We start from the raw sequence: 19,266 nt of genomic DNA, 5'->3' as shown, positions 1-19,266 counted from the left end.
ATAAAACATACAAATTATGTGTGTGTGCGTGTGTGTATGTACTGTTCAACATAAGACCATATTTAACAAGATGTTTTAGCTAACACATTTTGTAACATCAGTAGCAAAATTATTCAGTGAGACGTGGCTTCTCATGCATTTATTGATTTTCTTTAGTACTTTTATTATCAGGGGTCACCACAGCGGAATGAACAGTATATAATCACAGAATAATCAATAATGACAAAGACGTATCAATTTTGTTCTTAATTTTGACAAATTTTAATTTAATTTTCTTTACACCAGAAAAGTTATTCAGAGCCTTTGTTATTCTAAATTAGTTGACTCTTTAATTCTGGGTAAAACAAATTCTAGTTACCCTCTTAGGGAACAAAGTGTCAACCGCATAGGGGAATCTGTGAATGAGGAAAGCCTTTGCTTGACCCTTAGCGAAGCACTTGAGTCACAGGTGTTGTTTTCAAAGCTGCCATGAGATAATAAGCCGTGATTTCAGATCTATAGCTGAAAACTCATGGGCTTCTTTAAAAAGGTGTCTTTTGTCCTAAAAGTCAAAACAACATCACAAACTGTTGTTAGTGACTGGACTTTGAAATATATATATATATATATATATATATATATATATAAGCTATAGGTTTTGACAGTTAGGCAAGTTAACGATGGTTTGTTCTCTAAACTATCGAAAAAAAGGGTTTTATAAATTAAAAACTGCTTTTATTCTAGCTGAAATAAAACATATAAGACTTTCTACAGAAGAAAATATATTATTATATTATGTCATACTGTGAAAATTTCCTTGCTCTGAAACATCATTTGGGAAATATTTAAAAAAGAAAAGGAAATCAAATGGGGACTAATAATTCTTATTTTATATATAAATAGCCACATATATATACATTCATTCATTTATTACATTTTTTTCGACTTAGTCCCTATTAATCTGGGGTCACCACAGTGGAAAGAACCGCCAACTTATCTAGCATACGTTTTACACAGTGGATGCCCTACTAGCTGCAACCCATCACTGGGAAGCACCCATACACACTAATTGACACATACACACAACGGACAATTAAGCACAACTCATTCACCTGTAGCACATGTCTTTGGACTTGTGGGGGAAACCGGAGCACGCGGAGAAAACTCATGCCATCACAGGCAGAACATGCAAACTCCACACAGAAATGCCAAACAACTCAGCCGAGGCTCGTATCAGCAACCTTCTTGCTGTGAGGCAATCATGCTACTGCACCACCGTTATGGCCCTATATTTCCATTAATAAACTTTAGAACTTTAGAAGAACAGAAAAACTATTTTATATATATATATATGCAAACTGATAAGTATATTATGATACAATTATATTTAAAATAGCCAGTTTAGGCAGGTTTACTGAGTGGTGGTTTTGTTTTCTGAGTGAAAAAAATAATAATTCACTACATTTGTCAGTTATGTTATCAGCTGATCTACAATGAATGACTTGTTTTGACTGGATAACACACAGGTCATAATAGACAAAACAGAGCATCTCCTCCTACTTCTCTCTTACTCACTCGCAGCTGTTCTTTTTCTATTATTCCATCTGCATTTTAAAGTCAAAACAAGTTTAAAATATAAAGAAATGATTCACATGCATAAACAAAAGAAATCAAAATGCACATGAATTATTCCCACAACACTATTAATTATTAATAGCTCGAGATGCATTATTAATCGATATTTAATTCTTAAATAACTAAGCAAATTAAGTATATTAATGGACATTATATATAAATATACACAGAATATATTGTCTGTCATTATTTATATCATAAATAAATAAACAACTTAATGAAGTTGAAATATATAGTTTATTTTAAAATATATATGTTTTGTACGTACACAAACATGTACGTACATTTGTATTTGTCAATCCTTTCAGTGTATATGACCAACAATAATGTCTTAAAACAGAAAAAAATAAAATAAAAAACTCAAAACAGTTAAAAGACAAAATTTGGGGGAAATAAACAACACCTCTTTGGTTCTTTCATTCGTTCAATCATTTTGTGGGGTTCATTCATTCGTTCGTTCATCCATTAATCATTCATCCATCCATCCATCCGTCCGTTTGTTTGTTCGTTCGTTCATTCGTTCGTTCGTTCGTTCATTCATTCAATAATGTTAAGGGGTTCATTCATTAATTCAGTCATTTTGCATGGTTCATTTATTCATCCAACTAATTAATGATTTTAAGGGGTTCATTCAATCATTCAATCGACCAGTCATTAATTCAATCAATCAATCAATCAATCAATCAATCAATCAATCAATCAATCAATCAATCAATCAATCAATCAATCAATAGTTTTGTGGACTTCATGTATTCAATCAACCAACCAACCAATTATTCAATCAATCAATCAATCAATCAATCAATCAGTTTAATCAATGATTCATGTTGTGGGGTTTATTCATTCATTCAATCATTTGTGGGGTTCATTCATTCATTCTATTATTCAATTAACCAGCTAACCATTCATTCATTAGTTCAATCAAACAATCAATCAATCAATCAATCAATCAATCAATTTGTGGAGTTCATTTAATGATTCAATCAAACAACCATCATTCATTCATTCAGTTAATTAATCAATCATTTTGTGGACTTTAATCAACCAACCATTCATGTATTCATTCATTCATTAACTTAATCAAACAATCAATCATGTTATGGGGTTAATTTAATAATTCATTCATTGAATCAATCAATCAATCAATCTATCTATCTATCTATCTATCTATCTATCTATCTATCTATCTATCTATCTATCTATCTATCTATCTATCTATCTATCTATCTATCTATCTATCTATCTATCTATCTATCTATCTATCTATCTATCTATCTATCTATCTATCTATCTATCTATCTATAGTTTTGAGCGGTTCATTCAATCATCCAATCTACCAATCATTCAGTCATTCATTCATTCATCCATCCCATCCATTTTGCGGGGTTTAGTAAATCAACAAATCATTCGTTCATTCATTAACTGCAGTGTAAAAGATGTTGGATTGATTTGTGTTGGGACGCCATGAATAAATCAAGTGTACTTATCAGTTTTTTACATATGTAAGTGACTTGAACATAAATCGATTAAGTTGTCCCAATAATTGTGTTGTTTCAGCTTATTTTAATTAAGTAGTTTGAACAAACAACAAACATGATTTTTGAGTGCCTGTTCTCACCTCTCTGGCTCATATCCCGCCTGTATCCGTGTGGCACTGTAGCGCTGGGCTGCCGTCTCATGCCCATGCCCATGCCCATGTAGTGTACTGTGAGTAAACGGGCCATTACAGTGATGATCCGAGTCTCGTAAAGGCATCCGTGGTCTGGCCGGCTCCATGTCCCCCACAATACGCCGGTAGTCAATTTGGTAGCCCTCCCTGTCCCCATCCACATAGCGTTCATACCCAAGCCCGTCCATTTCAACAAAATCCAGCGGGTCGCCCTCCACCGTGGCTCCGTTTGAGCCCAGTCAATCACAAAGAAATCCTGATTTTCGTCTCTCCTCTTCCTCCGAGACCACCTCACAGGCTTAGTAAATCAACTTTTGACCAAACTTTTCCACACAGCTTAAAAAAGAAAGCAGAATGTAAAATAAATGAATGAGAGCTGGGCGTCCTGGGTTAGATTTGTATCCAATTTGCATCGGCTATTAGCCTCCTTCAAACCACAGGAGTTTTGCAAGTACAAAGTAGTTTGCCTGTAGCAATTCAGATCAAGTTGGACTGATTTCCCCAAATTAAAAAATGTCCAAGATGAGTTTTTGGAGACAAGATGTAGATAAAAAAAAAAAAATAATAATAATAAATAATAAATAACAGTTCACAGTAGCTCCAAATGGTAGTTAACCGGATGGCAGACAAGTAGAAACTGAATGAGCCTGTATCTCTCTCTCTCTCTCTCTCTCTGTTTCACTTGAGCTAAGCTCTGTTTCTGACAGAAGCGCGTCACTTTCACAAAGAGGATTGCAGCATTAAGTGTGCATGTGTGTGGTTGTGTGTGTGCTTTAACAGGGGGAGGAACTTGTTGTGTGTGCTTGCATGGTGCTCAGTAATGGAGCGAAGGACAAGGTTTTTACATGCCCCACCTCTTGTTCTCCAAAGGTAACATTGCAGTGGAAAAGCATGCACTTGTTTAAATTAGTATACGCTTATTTGGGAGTCGTATTCATCCTTTCGAGCATACATACAGTACATGCATGCATTTCTATCACTATGTGTATGAACGCATAACCTAGAAACGGCTTTCTCACAAACAAAGTCAAATCCCAGGGTGCACTGATGGAGAGTGCTCAACCCTGGAGAGGATTCAGGTTGGAGCAACAGAAAGATGAAGAGAGAGCCTCTTGATGGACTAATTATGTGCAGACGCTCCATAAGAAGTGCTCAAGCAAAAACTGTGGCTTGAACAAACATGTTTGTTGTGCAGAGCAAGGTTATTTTTGCATTTACTAATTTGCTTTAAAGGGAATCATTAAGTCCCTTTTACAAGATGTGAGCCTTGATGTCCCTAGAGTGTTTCATCTCGAAAACCCCATGAATAATATTTTATAACTCTTTGAAACTTCTTCTTCTTTTAGGCTTTTTTGGTGACTGTAACTTTAAATTCAAATGAGATTTTGCCCCCAGTGCTTTTTTTAAAAGAGGGCGGAGCTACAAACGCCTATGTGTCAGCGTAGCAGCAGATTGAAAATAGACTTAACGTCATCTCAACTGAAAACAATTAGAAGGTAGTCTATGGACACTACAGTGTTTATTTGTGCATCTTAAAACTCCACATTTATATTGTCTCTAATGCCGAGTTCAGACTGCATGATTTTCAAAGTAGTCGTGTCACAGATGTTTTCACACTGCTTGACTATCCGGGCTAGCATTTCGCCGCTGCTTTGTTTACACGGCAAGATGGATCGGCGACAGGGACTTTCACATTGCATGACTTTACTATAGGAAGAATCGTCGACAACTTCGTCCAAACTACGTCTCACAGCCAAAAACACGTAGTACATCTTTTGTTATAACTACATAATGAGAAAGAAGCCTTTAATGGGGTAGAAAATGTACATATTTGCTCACCTGTGTTTAAAGGGAATTAGCCATTTCTTCTCAACATTGATAATAAACTAGTTTCTTTCTGTATGAAACGTCAAACAGACACGGTTGCTCCTGAGTCCTGTCAAACCTGCACTAGTTTTTCCTCCATTTCGTGGGTCCAAATAAACCAAAAAAGAGCGCTTTTTACTTCTCCCCCAGCCTCCCGCTGGCCTGCAGCAGGTATACACACACGCACACGCAAGTGAATGCCGATCTCTCATTGGCTGTAGGCGATCGCTGATGTTATTTTCAGTCAAAACTCAATTCACACGGCATGATTTGAATCGCCGACAGCTCCAGATATTTATCAAACCAAATATCTCGCAGGCATCGTCGACTCATCGGCGACTCTCTCCGATCGCGTCTTTGATAGTTCATACTGTGTGATTTTCACTCACGTGCACAAGCACCGATTTGCTTGTGATTTCAGGCATTTGTCGGCGATTTCACAAAACCTGTCGTTGAGCCAAAATCTGGGCTAAAATCACGCAGTCTGAACTAGGCATTAGTTGCTGAAATTATCTTTGGCCAGTGCGGTCTGTAAACTCTAATGGCTGAAGGCTGCTTCTCACTCATGGCTGTCTATGCTGATAAAGAAGAAATCACCACTAATGGACGGGGCTTTCCCCCTCTGCTAACACATACAAAGGGAGAATGTCAATCAAGCTTTTTCTGCAGACAGTTTTTATGAAGTGTGTTAATTTTTACCATTAGAGGCTGGTTATATTCACACACAACCAGGGCCGGAGTGGGACTCCTTTTCAGCCCTGGAGTTTCAAGCCTCAGACCGGCCCACCTCAGTTCATGCCTGACATTAAAATAAGGTCATTTCCAAATCAGTTTATATTGGCACTATCACGTCTTTTTTTTTTTTTTTTTTTTTTGAGAAAACAGCTGTTGTAGAACTTCAAATGTTCAACAACCCTAACAGTATTATATGTCTTAACAATAAAAATGAAAAAAAAATTACTTAGGTGGGGATCAAACCCGGGTTAGCAGCGCCATAGGCTAACATGCTATCCACTGAACCACAACAATTAATGATTGTGTGATGACACATCTTAGTTATATCATCATTAACCTGCAGCCTGCATCTTGCTCACTGAGCTGCGAGAAAATAGATAAAGAGTAGAGCTGCGGTAAAATAATTAATGAAAAGGCTGTGGTCAATTAAATAAATAAATTTAAAAAGTGTGGCTGCTGAGAGCAACAAATTCTGGAGCTAGGGATACCGGCCCTCGCGGCCAAAAAACGGACCGGCCCACCAGGAATTCTCCTGGTCCTCCCGATTAGCCAATCCGGGCCTGCACACAACTATGTTTAAACCCTATATTTTAAAAAAAAATGCATAATAGGTTCCCTTAAAATATCAGATTAGTTTTAGTTGGTTTTATTAAAGTTTTTTTTACTTTGTTTTAGTTTAGTTTTTTTGTTTTATTAATTGTAGTTTAGTAGGTGGCACGGTGGCTCAGTGGTTAGCACTTTCGCCTCACAGCAAGAAGGTCACTGGTTTGAATCCCGGCTGGGCCAGTGGGCATTTCTGAAATAAAGGTACAGCAGCTTTCACTGGGGCAGTACTTTTTCAAAAGATACATATTTGGTCCACATCCACATTGGTACCTCAAAGGGACATATTAGTACCCAATTGTACCTAAAAAGTACCTTTAAGGAACCATTATGAACCCTTCTGGTACAATTTTGTACCTTTTGAAAAGATACTCCTCCAGTGACAGCTGAGAGTGCACAGTCTAAAGACATGCGCTATAGTTATATTGGATGAAATAAATTGGCCGTAGTGTGTGTGTGTATGAAAGTGTATGGGTGTTTACCAGTATTGGGTTGCAGGAAGGGCATCCGCTGTGTAAAACACATGCTGGAATAGCTGGCGATTCATTCCTCTGTGGCGACCTCTGAAATAGAGACTAAGCCAGAGGATAATCAACAAATGCATAATTGTAGTTTAACAAGGTTAACAGAACACATCTAGTGTGGCTCACAGAAAAGTTTAGTGCACAGCTTACAATGGTTCTTGTACAGAGAACTTTGTAATGAAAGCAAAATAACAGTTTGAACAGACAATTAACCCCAAAACAATGAAAGTGCAACTTAAATGTACAAAAGTAAAACAAAATATGAAGAATTCAGACTAACATCTTTCTATTAAAGATCATGTAGTTAAATACGCTTAGTTAACATTTTTAGCTGATGAAGAAGAGATACAATATGTCGCACCATATTGTATAGGGTGACATGGTAGCTCAGTGGTTAGCACTGTCACCTCACAGCAAGAAGGTCACTGGTTCGAGTCCCGGCTGGGCAAGTTGGCATTTCTGTGTGGAGTTTGCATGTTCTCCCTGTGTTAGTGTGGGTTTCCTCCCTGTGCTCCGGTTTCCCCTACAAGTCCAAAAACATGCGCTATAGGTGAATTAAAAAAACTAAATTGACCGTAGTGCATGTGAGAGTGTATGGGTGTTTCCTTGTACTGGGTTGCAGCTGGAAGGGCATTCGCTGTGTAAAACATATGCTGGATATGTTGGCGGTTCATTCCGTCAGCCGCAGGTAAGATTTTCGGACTCTGAATATATGCTTATTAATTCTGAAGATGATTCATATTTTTGCTAATTATCATTTTAGTTTAGCAAAAAAAAAAATTAAATCTTATTGTTTTTGTCTTTTTTCAGCTCCAAATATCTAAAAAAAAAAATAGATCCAAAAGCATTTTGTAGTCAAGTAAATGATTTAACTTATTTTAAGGAAAAACTCACTTAATTAACATTTTCTTAATCTAATTCTGAAAAAAGACAAGACTTTTTTTGGCTTGAGGATTTTTTGTCTTCGTTTAAGAATTGTTAGATATTTGGACTAGAAATTAGATAAAAAACACAACGTTGACAAAAAGTCATGACAAATAATATATTTAAGCTATACTTTAAATTATTTTAATAAGTTAATCAGGTTTCATTTATTTTATGTCAAGGGTTTTTTGTAGATATTATTTCAGATATTTTGTGACTCATAAGTTTTTATCAAATCAGTGTAAGAAAAGCATTTTTTGCAGTAGGTTGTTATTTTAGTTTTACATTTATTGTGATTTTTAAAATTTACTTTCAGTTAATGAACATGTTTTTTTTTCACACATAGTTTTCCTCTTTAATCAGACATTTGACCTATTTTTTTATGGAAAAGGCAATAAGCTCTTGATTGAAGGTGTGTACACGTCTGCATCTTGAAGGAGGAGAATGGGTACACAAATAGGTGTTTATGTTACAGGACTTTATGTTGCCAGCCAGGTATACAAATCCCCTTGACGTATACATGTGTCTCCCCATCACTAAGCAGGAAGAATTAACAGACTTATGTAAGGAAGGCAATTGTTGCTACACTGCCACCCTCTGGCAAAACTCCAGCTAAACAGGATGGGGTGTGTGTTCGTGGAAACTGATGAACTGTATGTTCAGCGGATGCCTTGCTGGGGTGTATAATTACCAAGTACAGTGCTGTGATAAAGTCTAAGGCCAATGGTTTTTATGAACATCTATATTTTTGTTTTGGTCTCTTCATAAATGTAAAAATATTGAATGTACTGTAGAAATTGTATAAACAAAAAAAGTGTTTTCTGTCAGAAGTACAGTGCAATAAAACTGACTGAAGTTTTACACACTGACAGCAATTTTTGGTTGGTCAGAGTTTTTGGGTTCTCTTAACCCAAACGTATGGTAATCTGCTCAATACGACCTGATTTTATAGTCAAAAGTCTTCCTTAGTTTTTTGGAAGAAAAACTTTGGGTCTTTCTTTTCTGAATGGCTACATGGACTTAACTCCACGTTATATTTGAATAGAATTAGAAACACCACCTTTTGGAACTCGGAAACTTGGAAATGTCTTATTTTCTAACACACTATAAGAAATAATAACCTTGTTTAATTTCTGAAGACTTGTAATGATTCTTTCATTTTTCTATAGATCTATTGCAGTGTCTATATGTCGTTTTTGTATTTTATGTTACCATTTGGCTTGTTTTTTATTTTTTTTCATGTTTTATTAGATATATCAGCCATATTACCCTGCAGCCCAAGACCGGTTACTTACTGAAGCTAAGCAGGTTTAAGCCTGGTAAGTACCTGGATGGGAGAACACCTGGTTGCTGTTGGAAGTGGTGTTATTGAGGCTAGCAGCTCATCTTGCACTCTGTATGAGTCCTAGCTATTGCCCCAGTAAAGTGAAAGGGACTCTATACTGTCAGTGAGCAGTCTTTCGGATGAGATCTTAAGCCGAGGTCCTGACTCTCTGTGGTCATTAAAAATCCCCTGGCACTTCTTGTAAAGCATAGGGGTGTAACCCCGGTGTCCTGACTAAATTCCCTTCTTTGGCCCTTACCCATCATGGCCTCATCCCCATCCACCAAATTGGCTCTATCACTGTCTCTACAAAAACCACCTAGCTGGCGTGTGGTGAGCACTGGCTGCCATCACATCATCCAGGGGGATGCTGCACACTGGTGGTGATGTGGAGATATCCCCACACAGGACTTTGAAGTTCTTTGAGTGTACAGCCATACATGATAAATGTGCGATATAAACACACACATCACATTACATTTTGCACAGATTACTGTTACATGAAGAGTTTGTCTGTCTGCTCTTCGATATAAAAAAAAGTTAAACTAAAAAAAAAAACTGATGATAAATGAAAATGGAAAAATGTCCCATATTCTGATGTCATTAGATCATTTTGTGTGAGAAATAAACAAAAAATTCAGTTCTTCTAATGTATTTAAAAGCATTTTTGCCAGAAAACATCAAATCATACAAGTTCGAACAGGAATAACTAACAGAATTGTAATTTCTGAGGGAACTTTAAAAAAAAACTCTATTTCTTACAAATTAGTAAAATGATTTTAGTGGAAAAAATTACAAATAAAAGGGATAGTTCACCCTAAAATAAAATTTTTATCATTATTTACTATCTACCCACTTTCTTATGTTGAACCTGAAGGAAGATTTACTGAACGATGCTTGGGAAAAAAAAACAACCATTTACTTCCATAGAATTTTTTCCAAATATAGATGTCAATGGCAGCTAACCTCGCCCCAAACATTTGTCGGAATATTTTCCTTTGTGTTCAGCAGAAGAAATAAATTCAAATAGTGTTTAAAACCACCTGAGTATGATTTTAAAAATCTTAATTGTATATTTGGGGTGAACTATCCCCTTAATTAATTACTAAAATGCGTAGAAAGCTAACTTGACACCATTTGACAAATATAAAAATATAGTGAATTTATAAACTTTTAACTTGTAAAAAAACACCTTGCAAACATTAAATGTCCTCAGTGACTGTCTACTATTTGATTATATTAGTGAATATGTGGCTCTCATTAAAGATATAGACAAGCCACACCTTTTACTGACATAAACAATTAGACAGTGTTGCCAAGGCTCTGATGAAAGGCCTCATCTGTAAGTGACAGAGTGCTTGTGACAGTTGCAGGGGATTGCGGTAGAAAAGCCTCTTATAGGCACTGACTGCAGCCTCCCAATGCTAAGAGACTGCAAGGTTACTTTACACACACACATGCGCACACACACACACACACACACACACACACACACATGCATGCAAGCACGCACACAGACACAGGATCCAGCTGAATGTTTATGAATGAATCTGCTGGAAAACTTTAATCTAACAGTCATGGTTAAACTAACATACTAATATTATGATGTATTATCTTTTGGTGTCATGGTAGGTTGTGTGGGCAGCACAATTGCTTTACAGCAAGAAGGTAGCTGGTTCGAGCATCAGCTGTGTCATTTTCACTTTTGTGTTGTTTCTGTATGTTCTCCCGGTGTTCATGTGGTTTTCCTCCGGGTGCTCCGGTTTCCCCCACAAGTCCAAACACATGCACTATAGGTGAATTCGATAAGCTAAATTGTCTGTATGTGTGTGAATGCAAGAGTGCATGGGTGTTTCCCAGTAATGGTTTGCAGCTGGAAGGGAATCCGCTGCGTAAAACATATGCTGGTTAAGTTTGTGCTTCATTCCGCTGTGTCAACCCCAGATTAATAAAGGGCATAAGCTGAAAAGAAAATGAATGAATGTATGTTCTTTTCATACTTTTGTTACGCATGACATAATCTGTTTTACCTTGCTTGAAGAATTAAATTGATCACAGATGTGCAAAAATAAAGTTCAACTGCAAAATAAAATGTTTTAGTGCTATAACTTTTCAGCAAAGTGTAACCTTTATGTTTTAAAGGAATGGTTCACCAAAAAATTGCAATTTTCTGTTGCACACACACAAAAAATAGATATTTTGAAGAAAGCTGAAAACCTGTAACCACTGACATCTATAATAAGAAAACCAAATACTATGGAAGTCACTGGTTACATGTTTCCAGCTTTCTTTGAAATATCTTCTTTTCTTTTCAACGGAAGAAAAAAACTCAAACAGTTTTGGAACAAGTGAACGGAAAAACATTTTCATTTTGGGTTCAGCCATCCCTTTAACATCCCTAAAAATGTTAAGAAGTCCAGTATCCCTGTGTTTGCATGGTCTATGGAAACATCAATTTGTTGACTAAATATTCTGGTTAAAAATACAGGGTGATTCAGATGCTCACCTGATGAGATGACAAACTAATCCAGTTTAGCATAGTCGCTGACATCATCCAGGTGAAAGTGACTTTGACGGCGACTGTGTGTTTTGATGTAGCTAGACTGTCGCCACAAATAAATTGGCAGTTATGTAACATTTCCTATTTGTAGAGTTGCTAACTTTTAAATATGTATCTGTATTTTCATTCACAACATTAGGCTGGCTACATTCTCTCAGTTGATTTACGATTAATATGTAAATCAAAACTTTTCCCAGTACTGCAGCTAGAAGGGCATCCGCTGTGTAAAACATAGGCTGCAAAGTTAGCGGTTCACTCCACTGCAGCAACTCCTGATGAATAAAGAGAAGCAGAAGGAAAATTAATTAGTAAATCAAAAATGGCCATTTTTTGGTTCAATCTCGTGAATTAACTCGTTTGAAGTATTACAATTACAATTAATCTGTTTGAATCTACTCATATGTTTGAATCTGAATCAAAAGATTCGAACAGCTGTGTGAAGCATTTTTAGCAGAGAAAGAAAGAGTAGCAATAGAAACCATAAAGGGAAAGGTGCTAACGTTAAAACACAGTATTTAAACTTGTTCGGGAAGTTTAGGGTTGTAAAGCCTCTATCAGTTCATTGTCATTAACGATGCCTGATTAGCGAAGTTCGTTCAATGAATGAGTTTGAATCTGTTCGTGGTTCTGAAGTAGATGTTGGTCGTCTCTGTTGTGCGGTAAAGACAGCGATTATATTCACCGTTCGTGACTATACAGGTAAAAGACTCTTCAGCAAACACCTAAGCATGGATTTAATACCTTTTTGAAATAGATTTTTTTCCTGCTTTGTAAAGATTAACTCGCAGTTAATTTGCTTTTCTTTATCAAGGAAGGCCTACTAGCCAGCTTGCTTAGCCAACATTTTCTTTTTGTAAGCAGGCACTTTTGAAAGGGTTGAATATTGTGCGTGGACTCGCTTATCTATGTGATGTTAGATGGTTGTTGAGTCATTTTTTTACCTTATATTTTCAATCGAAGACTGTCACTGTATCTGCTGTATTGTTCAGGTCCAGCAGAGGGCACTGTTGATTTGTAAATCCTGAGGAATTCCATGCAAATGCCAACCTTCCCATGAAAAAAATAGGTTTTTAACTTTTTACCAAAATAGCGATGTGTAGGCTTGTATTTTACAATACTCTAAAAATCTCTGTCAGTGTTTTCAAACTATTATATTTCATTTGCCAAAGTCACACAAGTGACAATTTCACATCTGTCACATTCATAATGGAGAGATGTCACATCCATAACCAAATTTTTCCTCATAAATACAAAAATGTCAAATAAATTAAAATCATTGATTTGTGTTCTATCGTGAGCCAACTTTTATCCTTTTGATTAGCATTGTTTCTTTTGGATTGTGCAGTTTAATTCACAGAATTTTCTACAAAGTATTTTGTATACTGTAAAGTCACATACATTGATAACGCATGTTTATTTCCCTAAATTAAACTATAAAAAGGATTCATATTTTTCTGATCCCATAACTCTGTGGTTAGTTATTTTAGAAAATATAAACAGATGATTCAATATAATGTTAACATATACTTTCTTTGTATACTTTCTTTGTACTGTAAACGTCACATCCATGCCGCTGGAATTGCTCACCTGGCTGCCTTCGTAAATTATTAATAATTATGAGAGGAATTCGATATTCGAGCAAATAAAATCAAAACAAATGTTTTGTTTAGTTGTTTCATCAAAACGTCTCAACCAAACTGCAGTATGTTACCAACTGCAAAAAAGTAACTAAAAATACAAGCTTTTATACAAAGAATGCACATAATATGGATTAAATTTGTTATATTATAATTTATTTATTATTATTTATTATATATAGAGAAATATAATATATTATTATTATTATTATGTTTATATTGAATGTCATTTATTACATACCTCCACCCTACTACTACCAATATCCTACAGTTATTTAATATCATTTGTTGAAACATTACATTCATTCATTCATTTTCCTTCGGCTTAGTCCCTTTATTCCTCAGAGATTGCCACAGCGTAATGAACTGCCAATTAATCCAGCATGTTTTAAACAGCAGATGCAATTCAGCTGCAACACAGTACTGGGAAACACCCATACAGTCTCACATGCGCAATATAATATATATTATATTTATATACTACTAATATCCTACAATTATTTAATATCATTTGTTGAAACATTATGACAATTATTATTGTATTTTTATTATATATTGCAAAGTGATAATCAGTCTGGTTTGAAGTTAAACACTTCCACTATTCGTCTTAAGCTCCTGTATTTCGAGTATAAAGTCATACATTATTGTTGTTAACATGCGCTTTACTCTGTGCATAAATGCTCTGCGCTCCACTTTGCACCGATGCACAGTTTGGAAAAGCATGTCCTTCATCAACCACTCAAAACATAAGCACTTTCAGACCCAATTCAACTTTATTGTGTGATATTATTATTGAATTCTCTTTTAAGCGCTTCATGCTTTATTAAATCAATATGGCAGAGAAAACAAATAACTACCAGCAGGTTCTTTCTCTCCTGTATTGCTCTGCCATGTTATACATTATTTTTAGAGGAATTTCCTGAAGCTAGTGTTTAACTTTAAGGAAGAAACATATGAACGATCACATAAAAAATTGAGTATTCATTTCTTTTATTATTTTTTTACAGTCATAAACAATGTGAAAGCATGAAACATTAGTACATGCCAGCTCAACCTTAGTTTATGTCTGGAAAACTTTAATTAGCAAATGTTAAATCTGTTCCTTTGGTTCCTTAATAGTTAGTTTATCATCTAATCATCGTTTACTCTTAAATTGTTATTCGTATATCAATAAAAAATGCAAGTTTTATGTCAGCCTGCACTATTATGTGGCCAGGTGTGAATGATTTATTTGTCCAGTGACAAGATCAATACAGATCTGGCTGCAAATTGCTACATGATAGACCTCTAAATGGTCTTCTCACAACATGCATTCAATTTAAGATGTGAGAAATATTGTATTTTTGATGCATTCTATTGCAACACAGTACCTTATATATTCATTTCAATGCATTGCTGTTAATTAATCTTTTAATATTGTACTGCAGTATGACTCATTTGGCAATGCATAAGCCAATTCACTTATCTAATGAATTTCTCTAACAGCTTTTGCATTATATTAACCGTATAAAAATAAATAAATAATAAATTGGCAAACAAAAATAATAATTAAAATCAATACTTGGAGACTGGAGCATTGATTTGGTTTTGCGATCAAATCTCATTGCAGTGCTAGACGGTATTGATTTCTTTCCCACTTGTAGTCTTTACAGATCCCAAGAGAGATACTTTATATTCTCAGCAGGTTTAGAGAGATTTAATTTAAGCACATACTTGGATTTTAGTTATTCATTTGCTTTTGCTGGTGAGTGAGGCTTACAGTATATATCATCAATGATTGTTTTACAGTGGGAAATAGTATAACGGTGTAAATTTGATGAGTTTATAAGGACTGATTTTATTTATTCACCTCATTTATTTTCATTATTTTTTCTTGACACTTTCTGACATTTACATATTGAAGGTTTTAAACGTATATAATTATAGCCAAATTGTTACCGCAATGCATACGTTGAGGACTAGTTAGTTTGGGTTTGTTCACAGAGTAAAACTTTAATTCAAACAAGAAATTTGTCAAGTTTGGTGAAGGAAAAATCATGGTTTGGGGTTACATTCAGTATGGGGGCATGCAAGAGATCTGCAGAGTAGATGGCAACATCAGCAGCCTGAGGTATCAAGACATTTGTTCTGCCCATTACATTAAAAACCACTGCAGAGATGGATTCAGTATGGATTCAGTCGTCCAAGCTCATGGGGAGTCATACACAATATTCAATCTTTTTCCACTGCACCATGATTATATTCTACTTCATATTCTATACTGTACATTATTTCTGTTAAGTGACAAGACTTTTGTCTAAGCAAAGTCAGACCTTACTGTGCTAATTAAATCATTAAAATCAAGGCCTGATCTTATTTTATTTTGGTAAAATAAGTGTAATCTAGATGCCTTTGCCTTTTATATAAGCTACTTATGAGACCAAATGATCAACTAGAAGTCAAGTTATTGTTTGTTGTTCCTAAATCTTGTATAGGCGACAAGACGTTTGTCAGGTAGTGTACAATTCAACCAAAAACAACTTAACAAAACATTCACAACATTTAAATCACATAGACTGTCATAAAAATTAGTTATTTTGTAAAGTGCCTTAATTAGTTCAAATTTGGCCTGATGAACAAAAGAGTGTTTTAATTCATTAAGTCATTAAATCTATAGACTTATAGATGGTAAGAATTTAAACAAATGTATTCACTTCAATTTGTTCAAATAAAAATACATTTCCTCTTTTTTTAGAAAGCAAGCTGACATATTCAGGTAGCATATATAATGTGCGGTGAGAGTGAAATCAGATGCCAAAAACTCATTTATAGAAGCTGAATCGTTTATGCAAATGAGACCTTTTCCACTCGTGTATGTGACACATCTTGTTTATTTTCCAGACAGTTTAAAACTGCAGCGGGATTTGACTTCAAGCGTATCAAGATTGGCCTTTGCCCTCCTCCCGGTTGCGATTTTTAGATCTTTTCTTCATCCGACATTTAAAACCTCCATAGAGAGGAGAGATGGAGGCAAAAGGACAGAACATTCCCAGAGGTCTTCAGCAGGACGTCTTACCTGAACTACACTGTCTACAAGTTCACAGTAAGTGCCTAATGAGGCCCCTTGTTTGGCCTATGATGATTTTTATAGTGAACTTTATTTCAGGAGATGCATGTCAAGCAGCATGGTGTCACAAAGATGTCTTTGTTTTTAATGGAAGGGGTATTTTAATTTGTAAGGATGCAATACATTGATTAAAGTGGACAGTAATGACACTTATAATATTACAAAAGTACTGTTATATGTTCTGTATCTGATTGTATATGTTCTGATTATCAAATAATCGTGAAAATAAACTGTATTAGAGTTCACAAAAGTATTACATTTACATTTAGTCATTTAGCAGACGCTTTTATCCAAAGCAACTTACAAATGAGGACAAGGAAGCAATTTACACAACTATAAGAGCAACAATGAATAAGTGCTATAGGCAAGGTTCAGGTCTGTAAAGTCTAAGAAGAAAAGTATTAGTAAATTTAAAAAAAAATTTTTTTTTTGAGTACAGTTAGTGGTATATCCAGAGAGGCAATTGCTGATTAGGAAGTAAAGTGGAGACTAAATAGTTGAGTTTTTAGTCGTTTCTTGAAAACAGCTAGTGACTCTGCCGTTCTGATGCAGTTAGGGAGTTCATTCCACCAACTGGGCAGATTGAACGTGAGCGTTCGGGAAAGTGATTTCTTCCCTCTTTGGGATGGAACCACTAGGCGACGTTCATTCACAGAACGCAAGTTTCTGGAGGGCACATAGATCTGCAGAAGTGAGAGCAGATAAGAAGGGGTGCAGCCAGAAATCACTTTGTAAGCAAATATCAGAGCTTTGAATTTGATGCGATTAATCAGCGCAACAATGTTATTATAGTTGTGCATTTTAAATATTTTTTTATCAATACCATTTTTAAATATGTTGTAAATGTTTTAGTTTGGTTCATTAATATATATATATATATATATATATATATATATATATATATATATATATATATATATATATATATATATATATATATATATATATATTTCTTGTTTAGTTTTTAATTTGTGAAATTTTTTTATTTAGTTTTTATGTATTCATATATATATTCCTTAGTTTTTCAGTGATAGTTTTAGTAATTCGAGTTTAATAAATTTAACTGAACACATCCAGTGTTGACCAAGCGGTGTAGTGTTCAAAAAACGTACTTAATCCCTTAATCAACTTCCTTATTATTATTTACTACTATTTAAAAAATTCATATTGTATAAACTGACACTTAAACCAAAACCATACAAATGCAACTTTCATGAAGAATTATATAAATTATGAAAAATTTAGAGAAACATCTTAATATTATAGATCATGTATGTAGTTTATTTTATTTATTTTTTCTCAAGAAAAACATGTTTTTTAATGTAAGAAGTATGTTTTTTATACATTATAATAACACACTTGACTAATGTGTATGTCCAGCCTGATCTCACAAGGAAACAACTATTTTACGTTTTGTCAGTTTAGTGGCTAATTTGTAAGAATTAGTATGAGTTCAGTCATTTAAAAATGTACGATTTTAAAAATACCCAACCGTCATTGGGGATTGGCAAATTATACTAAATTGTATGAATGAGATCGTACAGTACAAAGTAATACGAATTAAATAAAAAAGTTACGAGTTGTCGTGAATTGTGTTGGTAATTGTGTCGACTACGCCATCTACAGGTACATCTCTAAACAGCCGCAGGTCAGATTTTACGTCAGAGATTGAGTGCTTATTAATTTTAAAAACAATAAATATTTTTGCTAAGTAGTCATTTTTTTCAGTTTGTTTTTCAATGACTGTTGATAGTTTTGGTTATGATGGTTTTAAGCATCTAGTCACTTGCTCTGGTTTACCTGGGGGATGTTTTTCCTTTTACGCAAATTTTTAGCTTGAGTTAAATTATTTGAACTTGTGCAATAGATGCAATTGATTGATGCCTCTATTTTCATGTTTGCATTGACTTTGTGTGTAATTTACTCACATGAATACTTAATTAACACTATGGAAATACATATAAATATTTTTTAATATTTTCAGTATGTATAGTTGTTATTTATTTTCTTATAATATTTCACTATGCTATTATTTAAATTTTTTATCAAATAAATGCACCCCTGTTGGACATAGGAGACTAATTGTAATACTTATAATGTCTTTCTTCAAATTGTTATTATCTTTCTTCTAAAATATAATGCTTTATTAGCATTATTTGATCCTTTTTATATTTTTGCATGCCATTTTTTCCCAATAACATTTTCATGGATTATTTTTCCCTTTTAATTTTTACATTTTTATCAAGAAGATCAAAAAGATCATATAAATAATAGGAATACTGACATTTCTGAAAGTTTTACCAGATTTTTTATTTGACAGGTTTTCATGAAAAACACTAGAGTTCATTTGATTCTCTGGTTATGTTTGTTTCCTCTTAAAATGGGATGATCTTTTGGACTTGTACTCCGTAGTGCATTTGATCCATTCATCAAAGGATTAAAAAAATGTATACCTCACAATCAGTTCCCATTAGCTGTAGCATTTAAAAACAGAAGCGTATCTAAGCACATTACTGCTGTCTCATGAATTAAATCTCAGCATGCACCGTTCAGACCGAGCGGCTATAATTGACAGATCTGAAGCAAACATAAATAATGTACTTTTTTTTTATTCTGTCAGAGCAAACCAGACCCTCCGCCACACCCAAAACCACTCCCACCCCCCAATACTGACATCTCCAGTCAGTCAGACCGCTAGTGTGGC

The 19,266-nt window shown here is 34.7% G+C and overlaps 1 protein-coding gene across 2 annotated transcripts in view; it reads right to left on the bottom strand.

Moving 5' to 3' along the window:
- Window positions 1-4,099, bottom strand: part of impdh1a (IMP (inosine 5'-monophosphate) dehydrogenase 1a) — a 38,066-nt gene extending 33,967 nt beyond the window's left edge. The window contains exon 1 of one of the 2 annotated variants that reach the window (XM_005159007.6): window positions 3,233-4,099. In XM_005159007.6, the coding sequence (XP_005159064.1) occupies window positions 3,233-3,471 (239 nt within the window). In that variant the 5' untranslated portion in view covers window positions 3,472-4,099. The remainder of the gene's footprint in view (window positions 1-3,232) is intronic. The other variant, XM_005159008.6, reaches the window with a different exon arrangement.
- Window positions 4,100-19,266: the final 15,167 nt, after the last annotated feature.

The sequence above is a fragment of the Danio rerio genome, chromosome 18, assembly GCF_049306965.1.
Source record: "Danio rerio strain Tuebingen ecotype United States chromosome 18, GRCz12tu, whole genome shotgun sequence".
NCBI lineage: Eukaryota > Metazoa > Chordata > Actinopteri > Cypriniformes > Danionidae > Danio > Danio rerio.
Note: the sequence above shows the minus strand (reverse complement) of the source record. Positions and strands in the feature narration are given on the sequence as shown.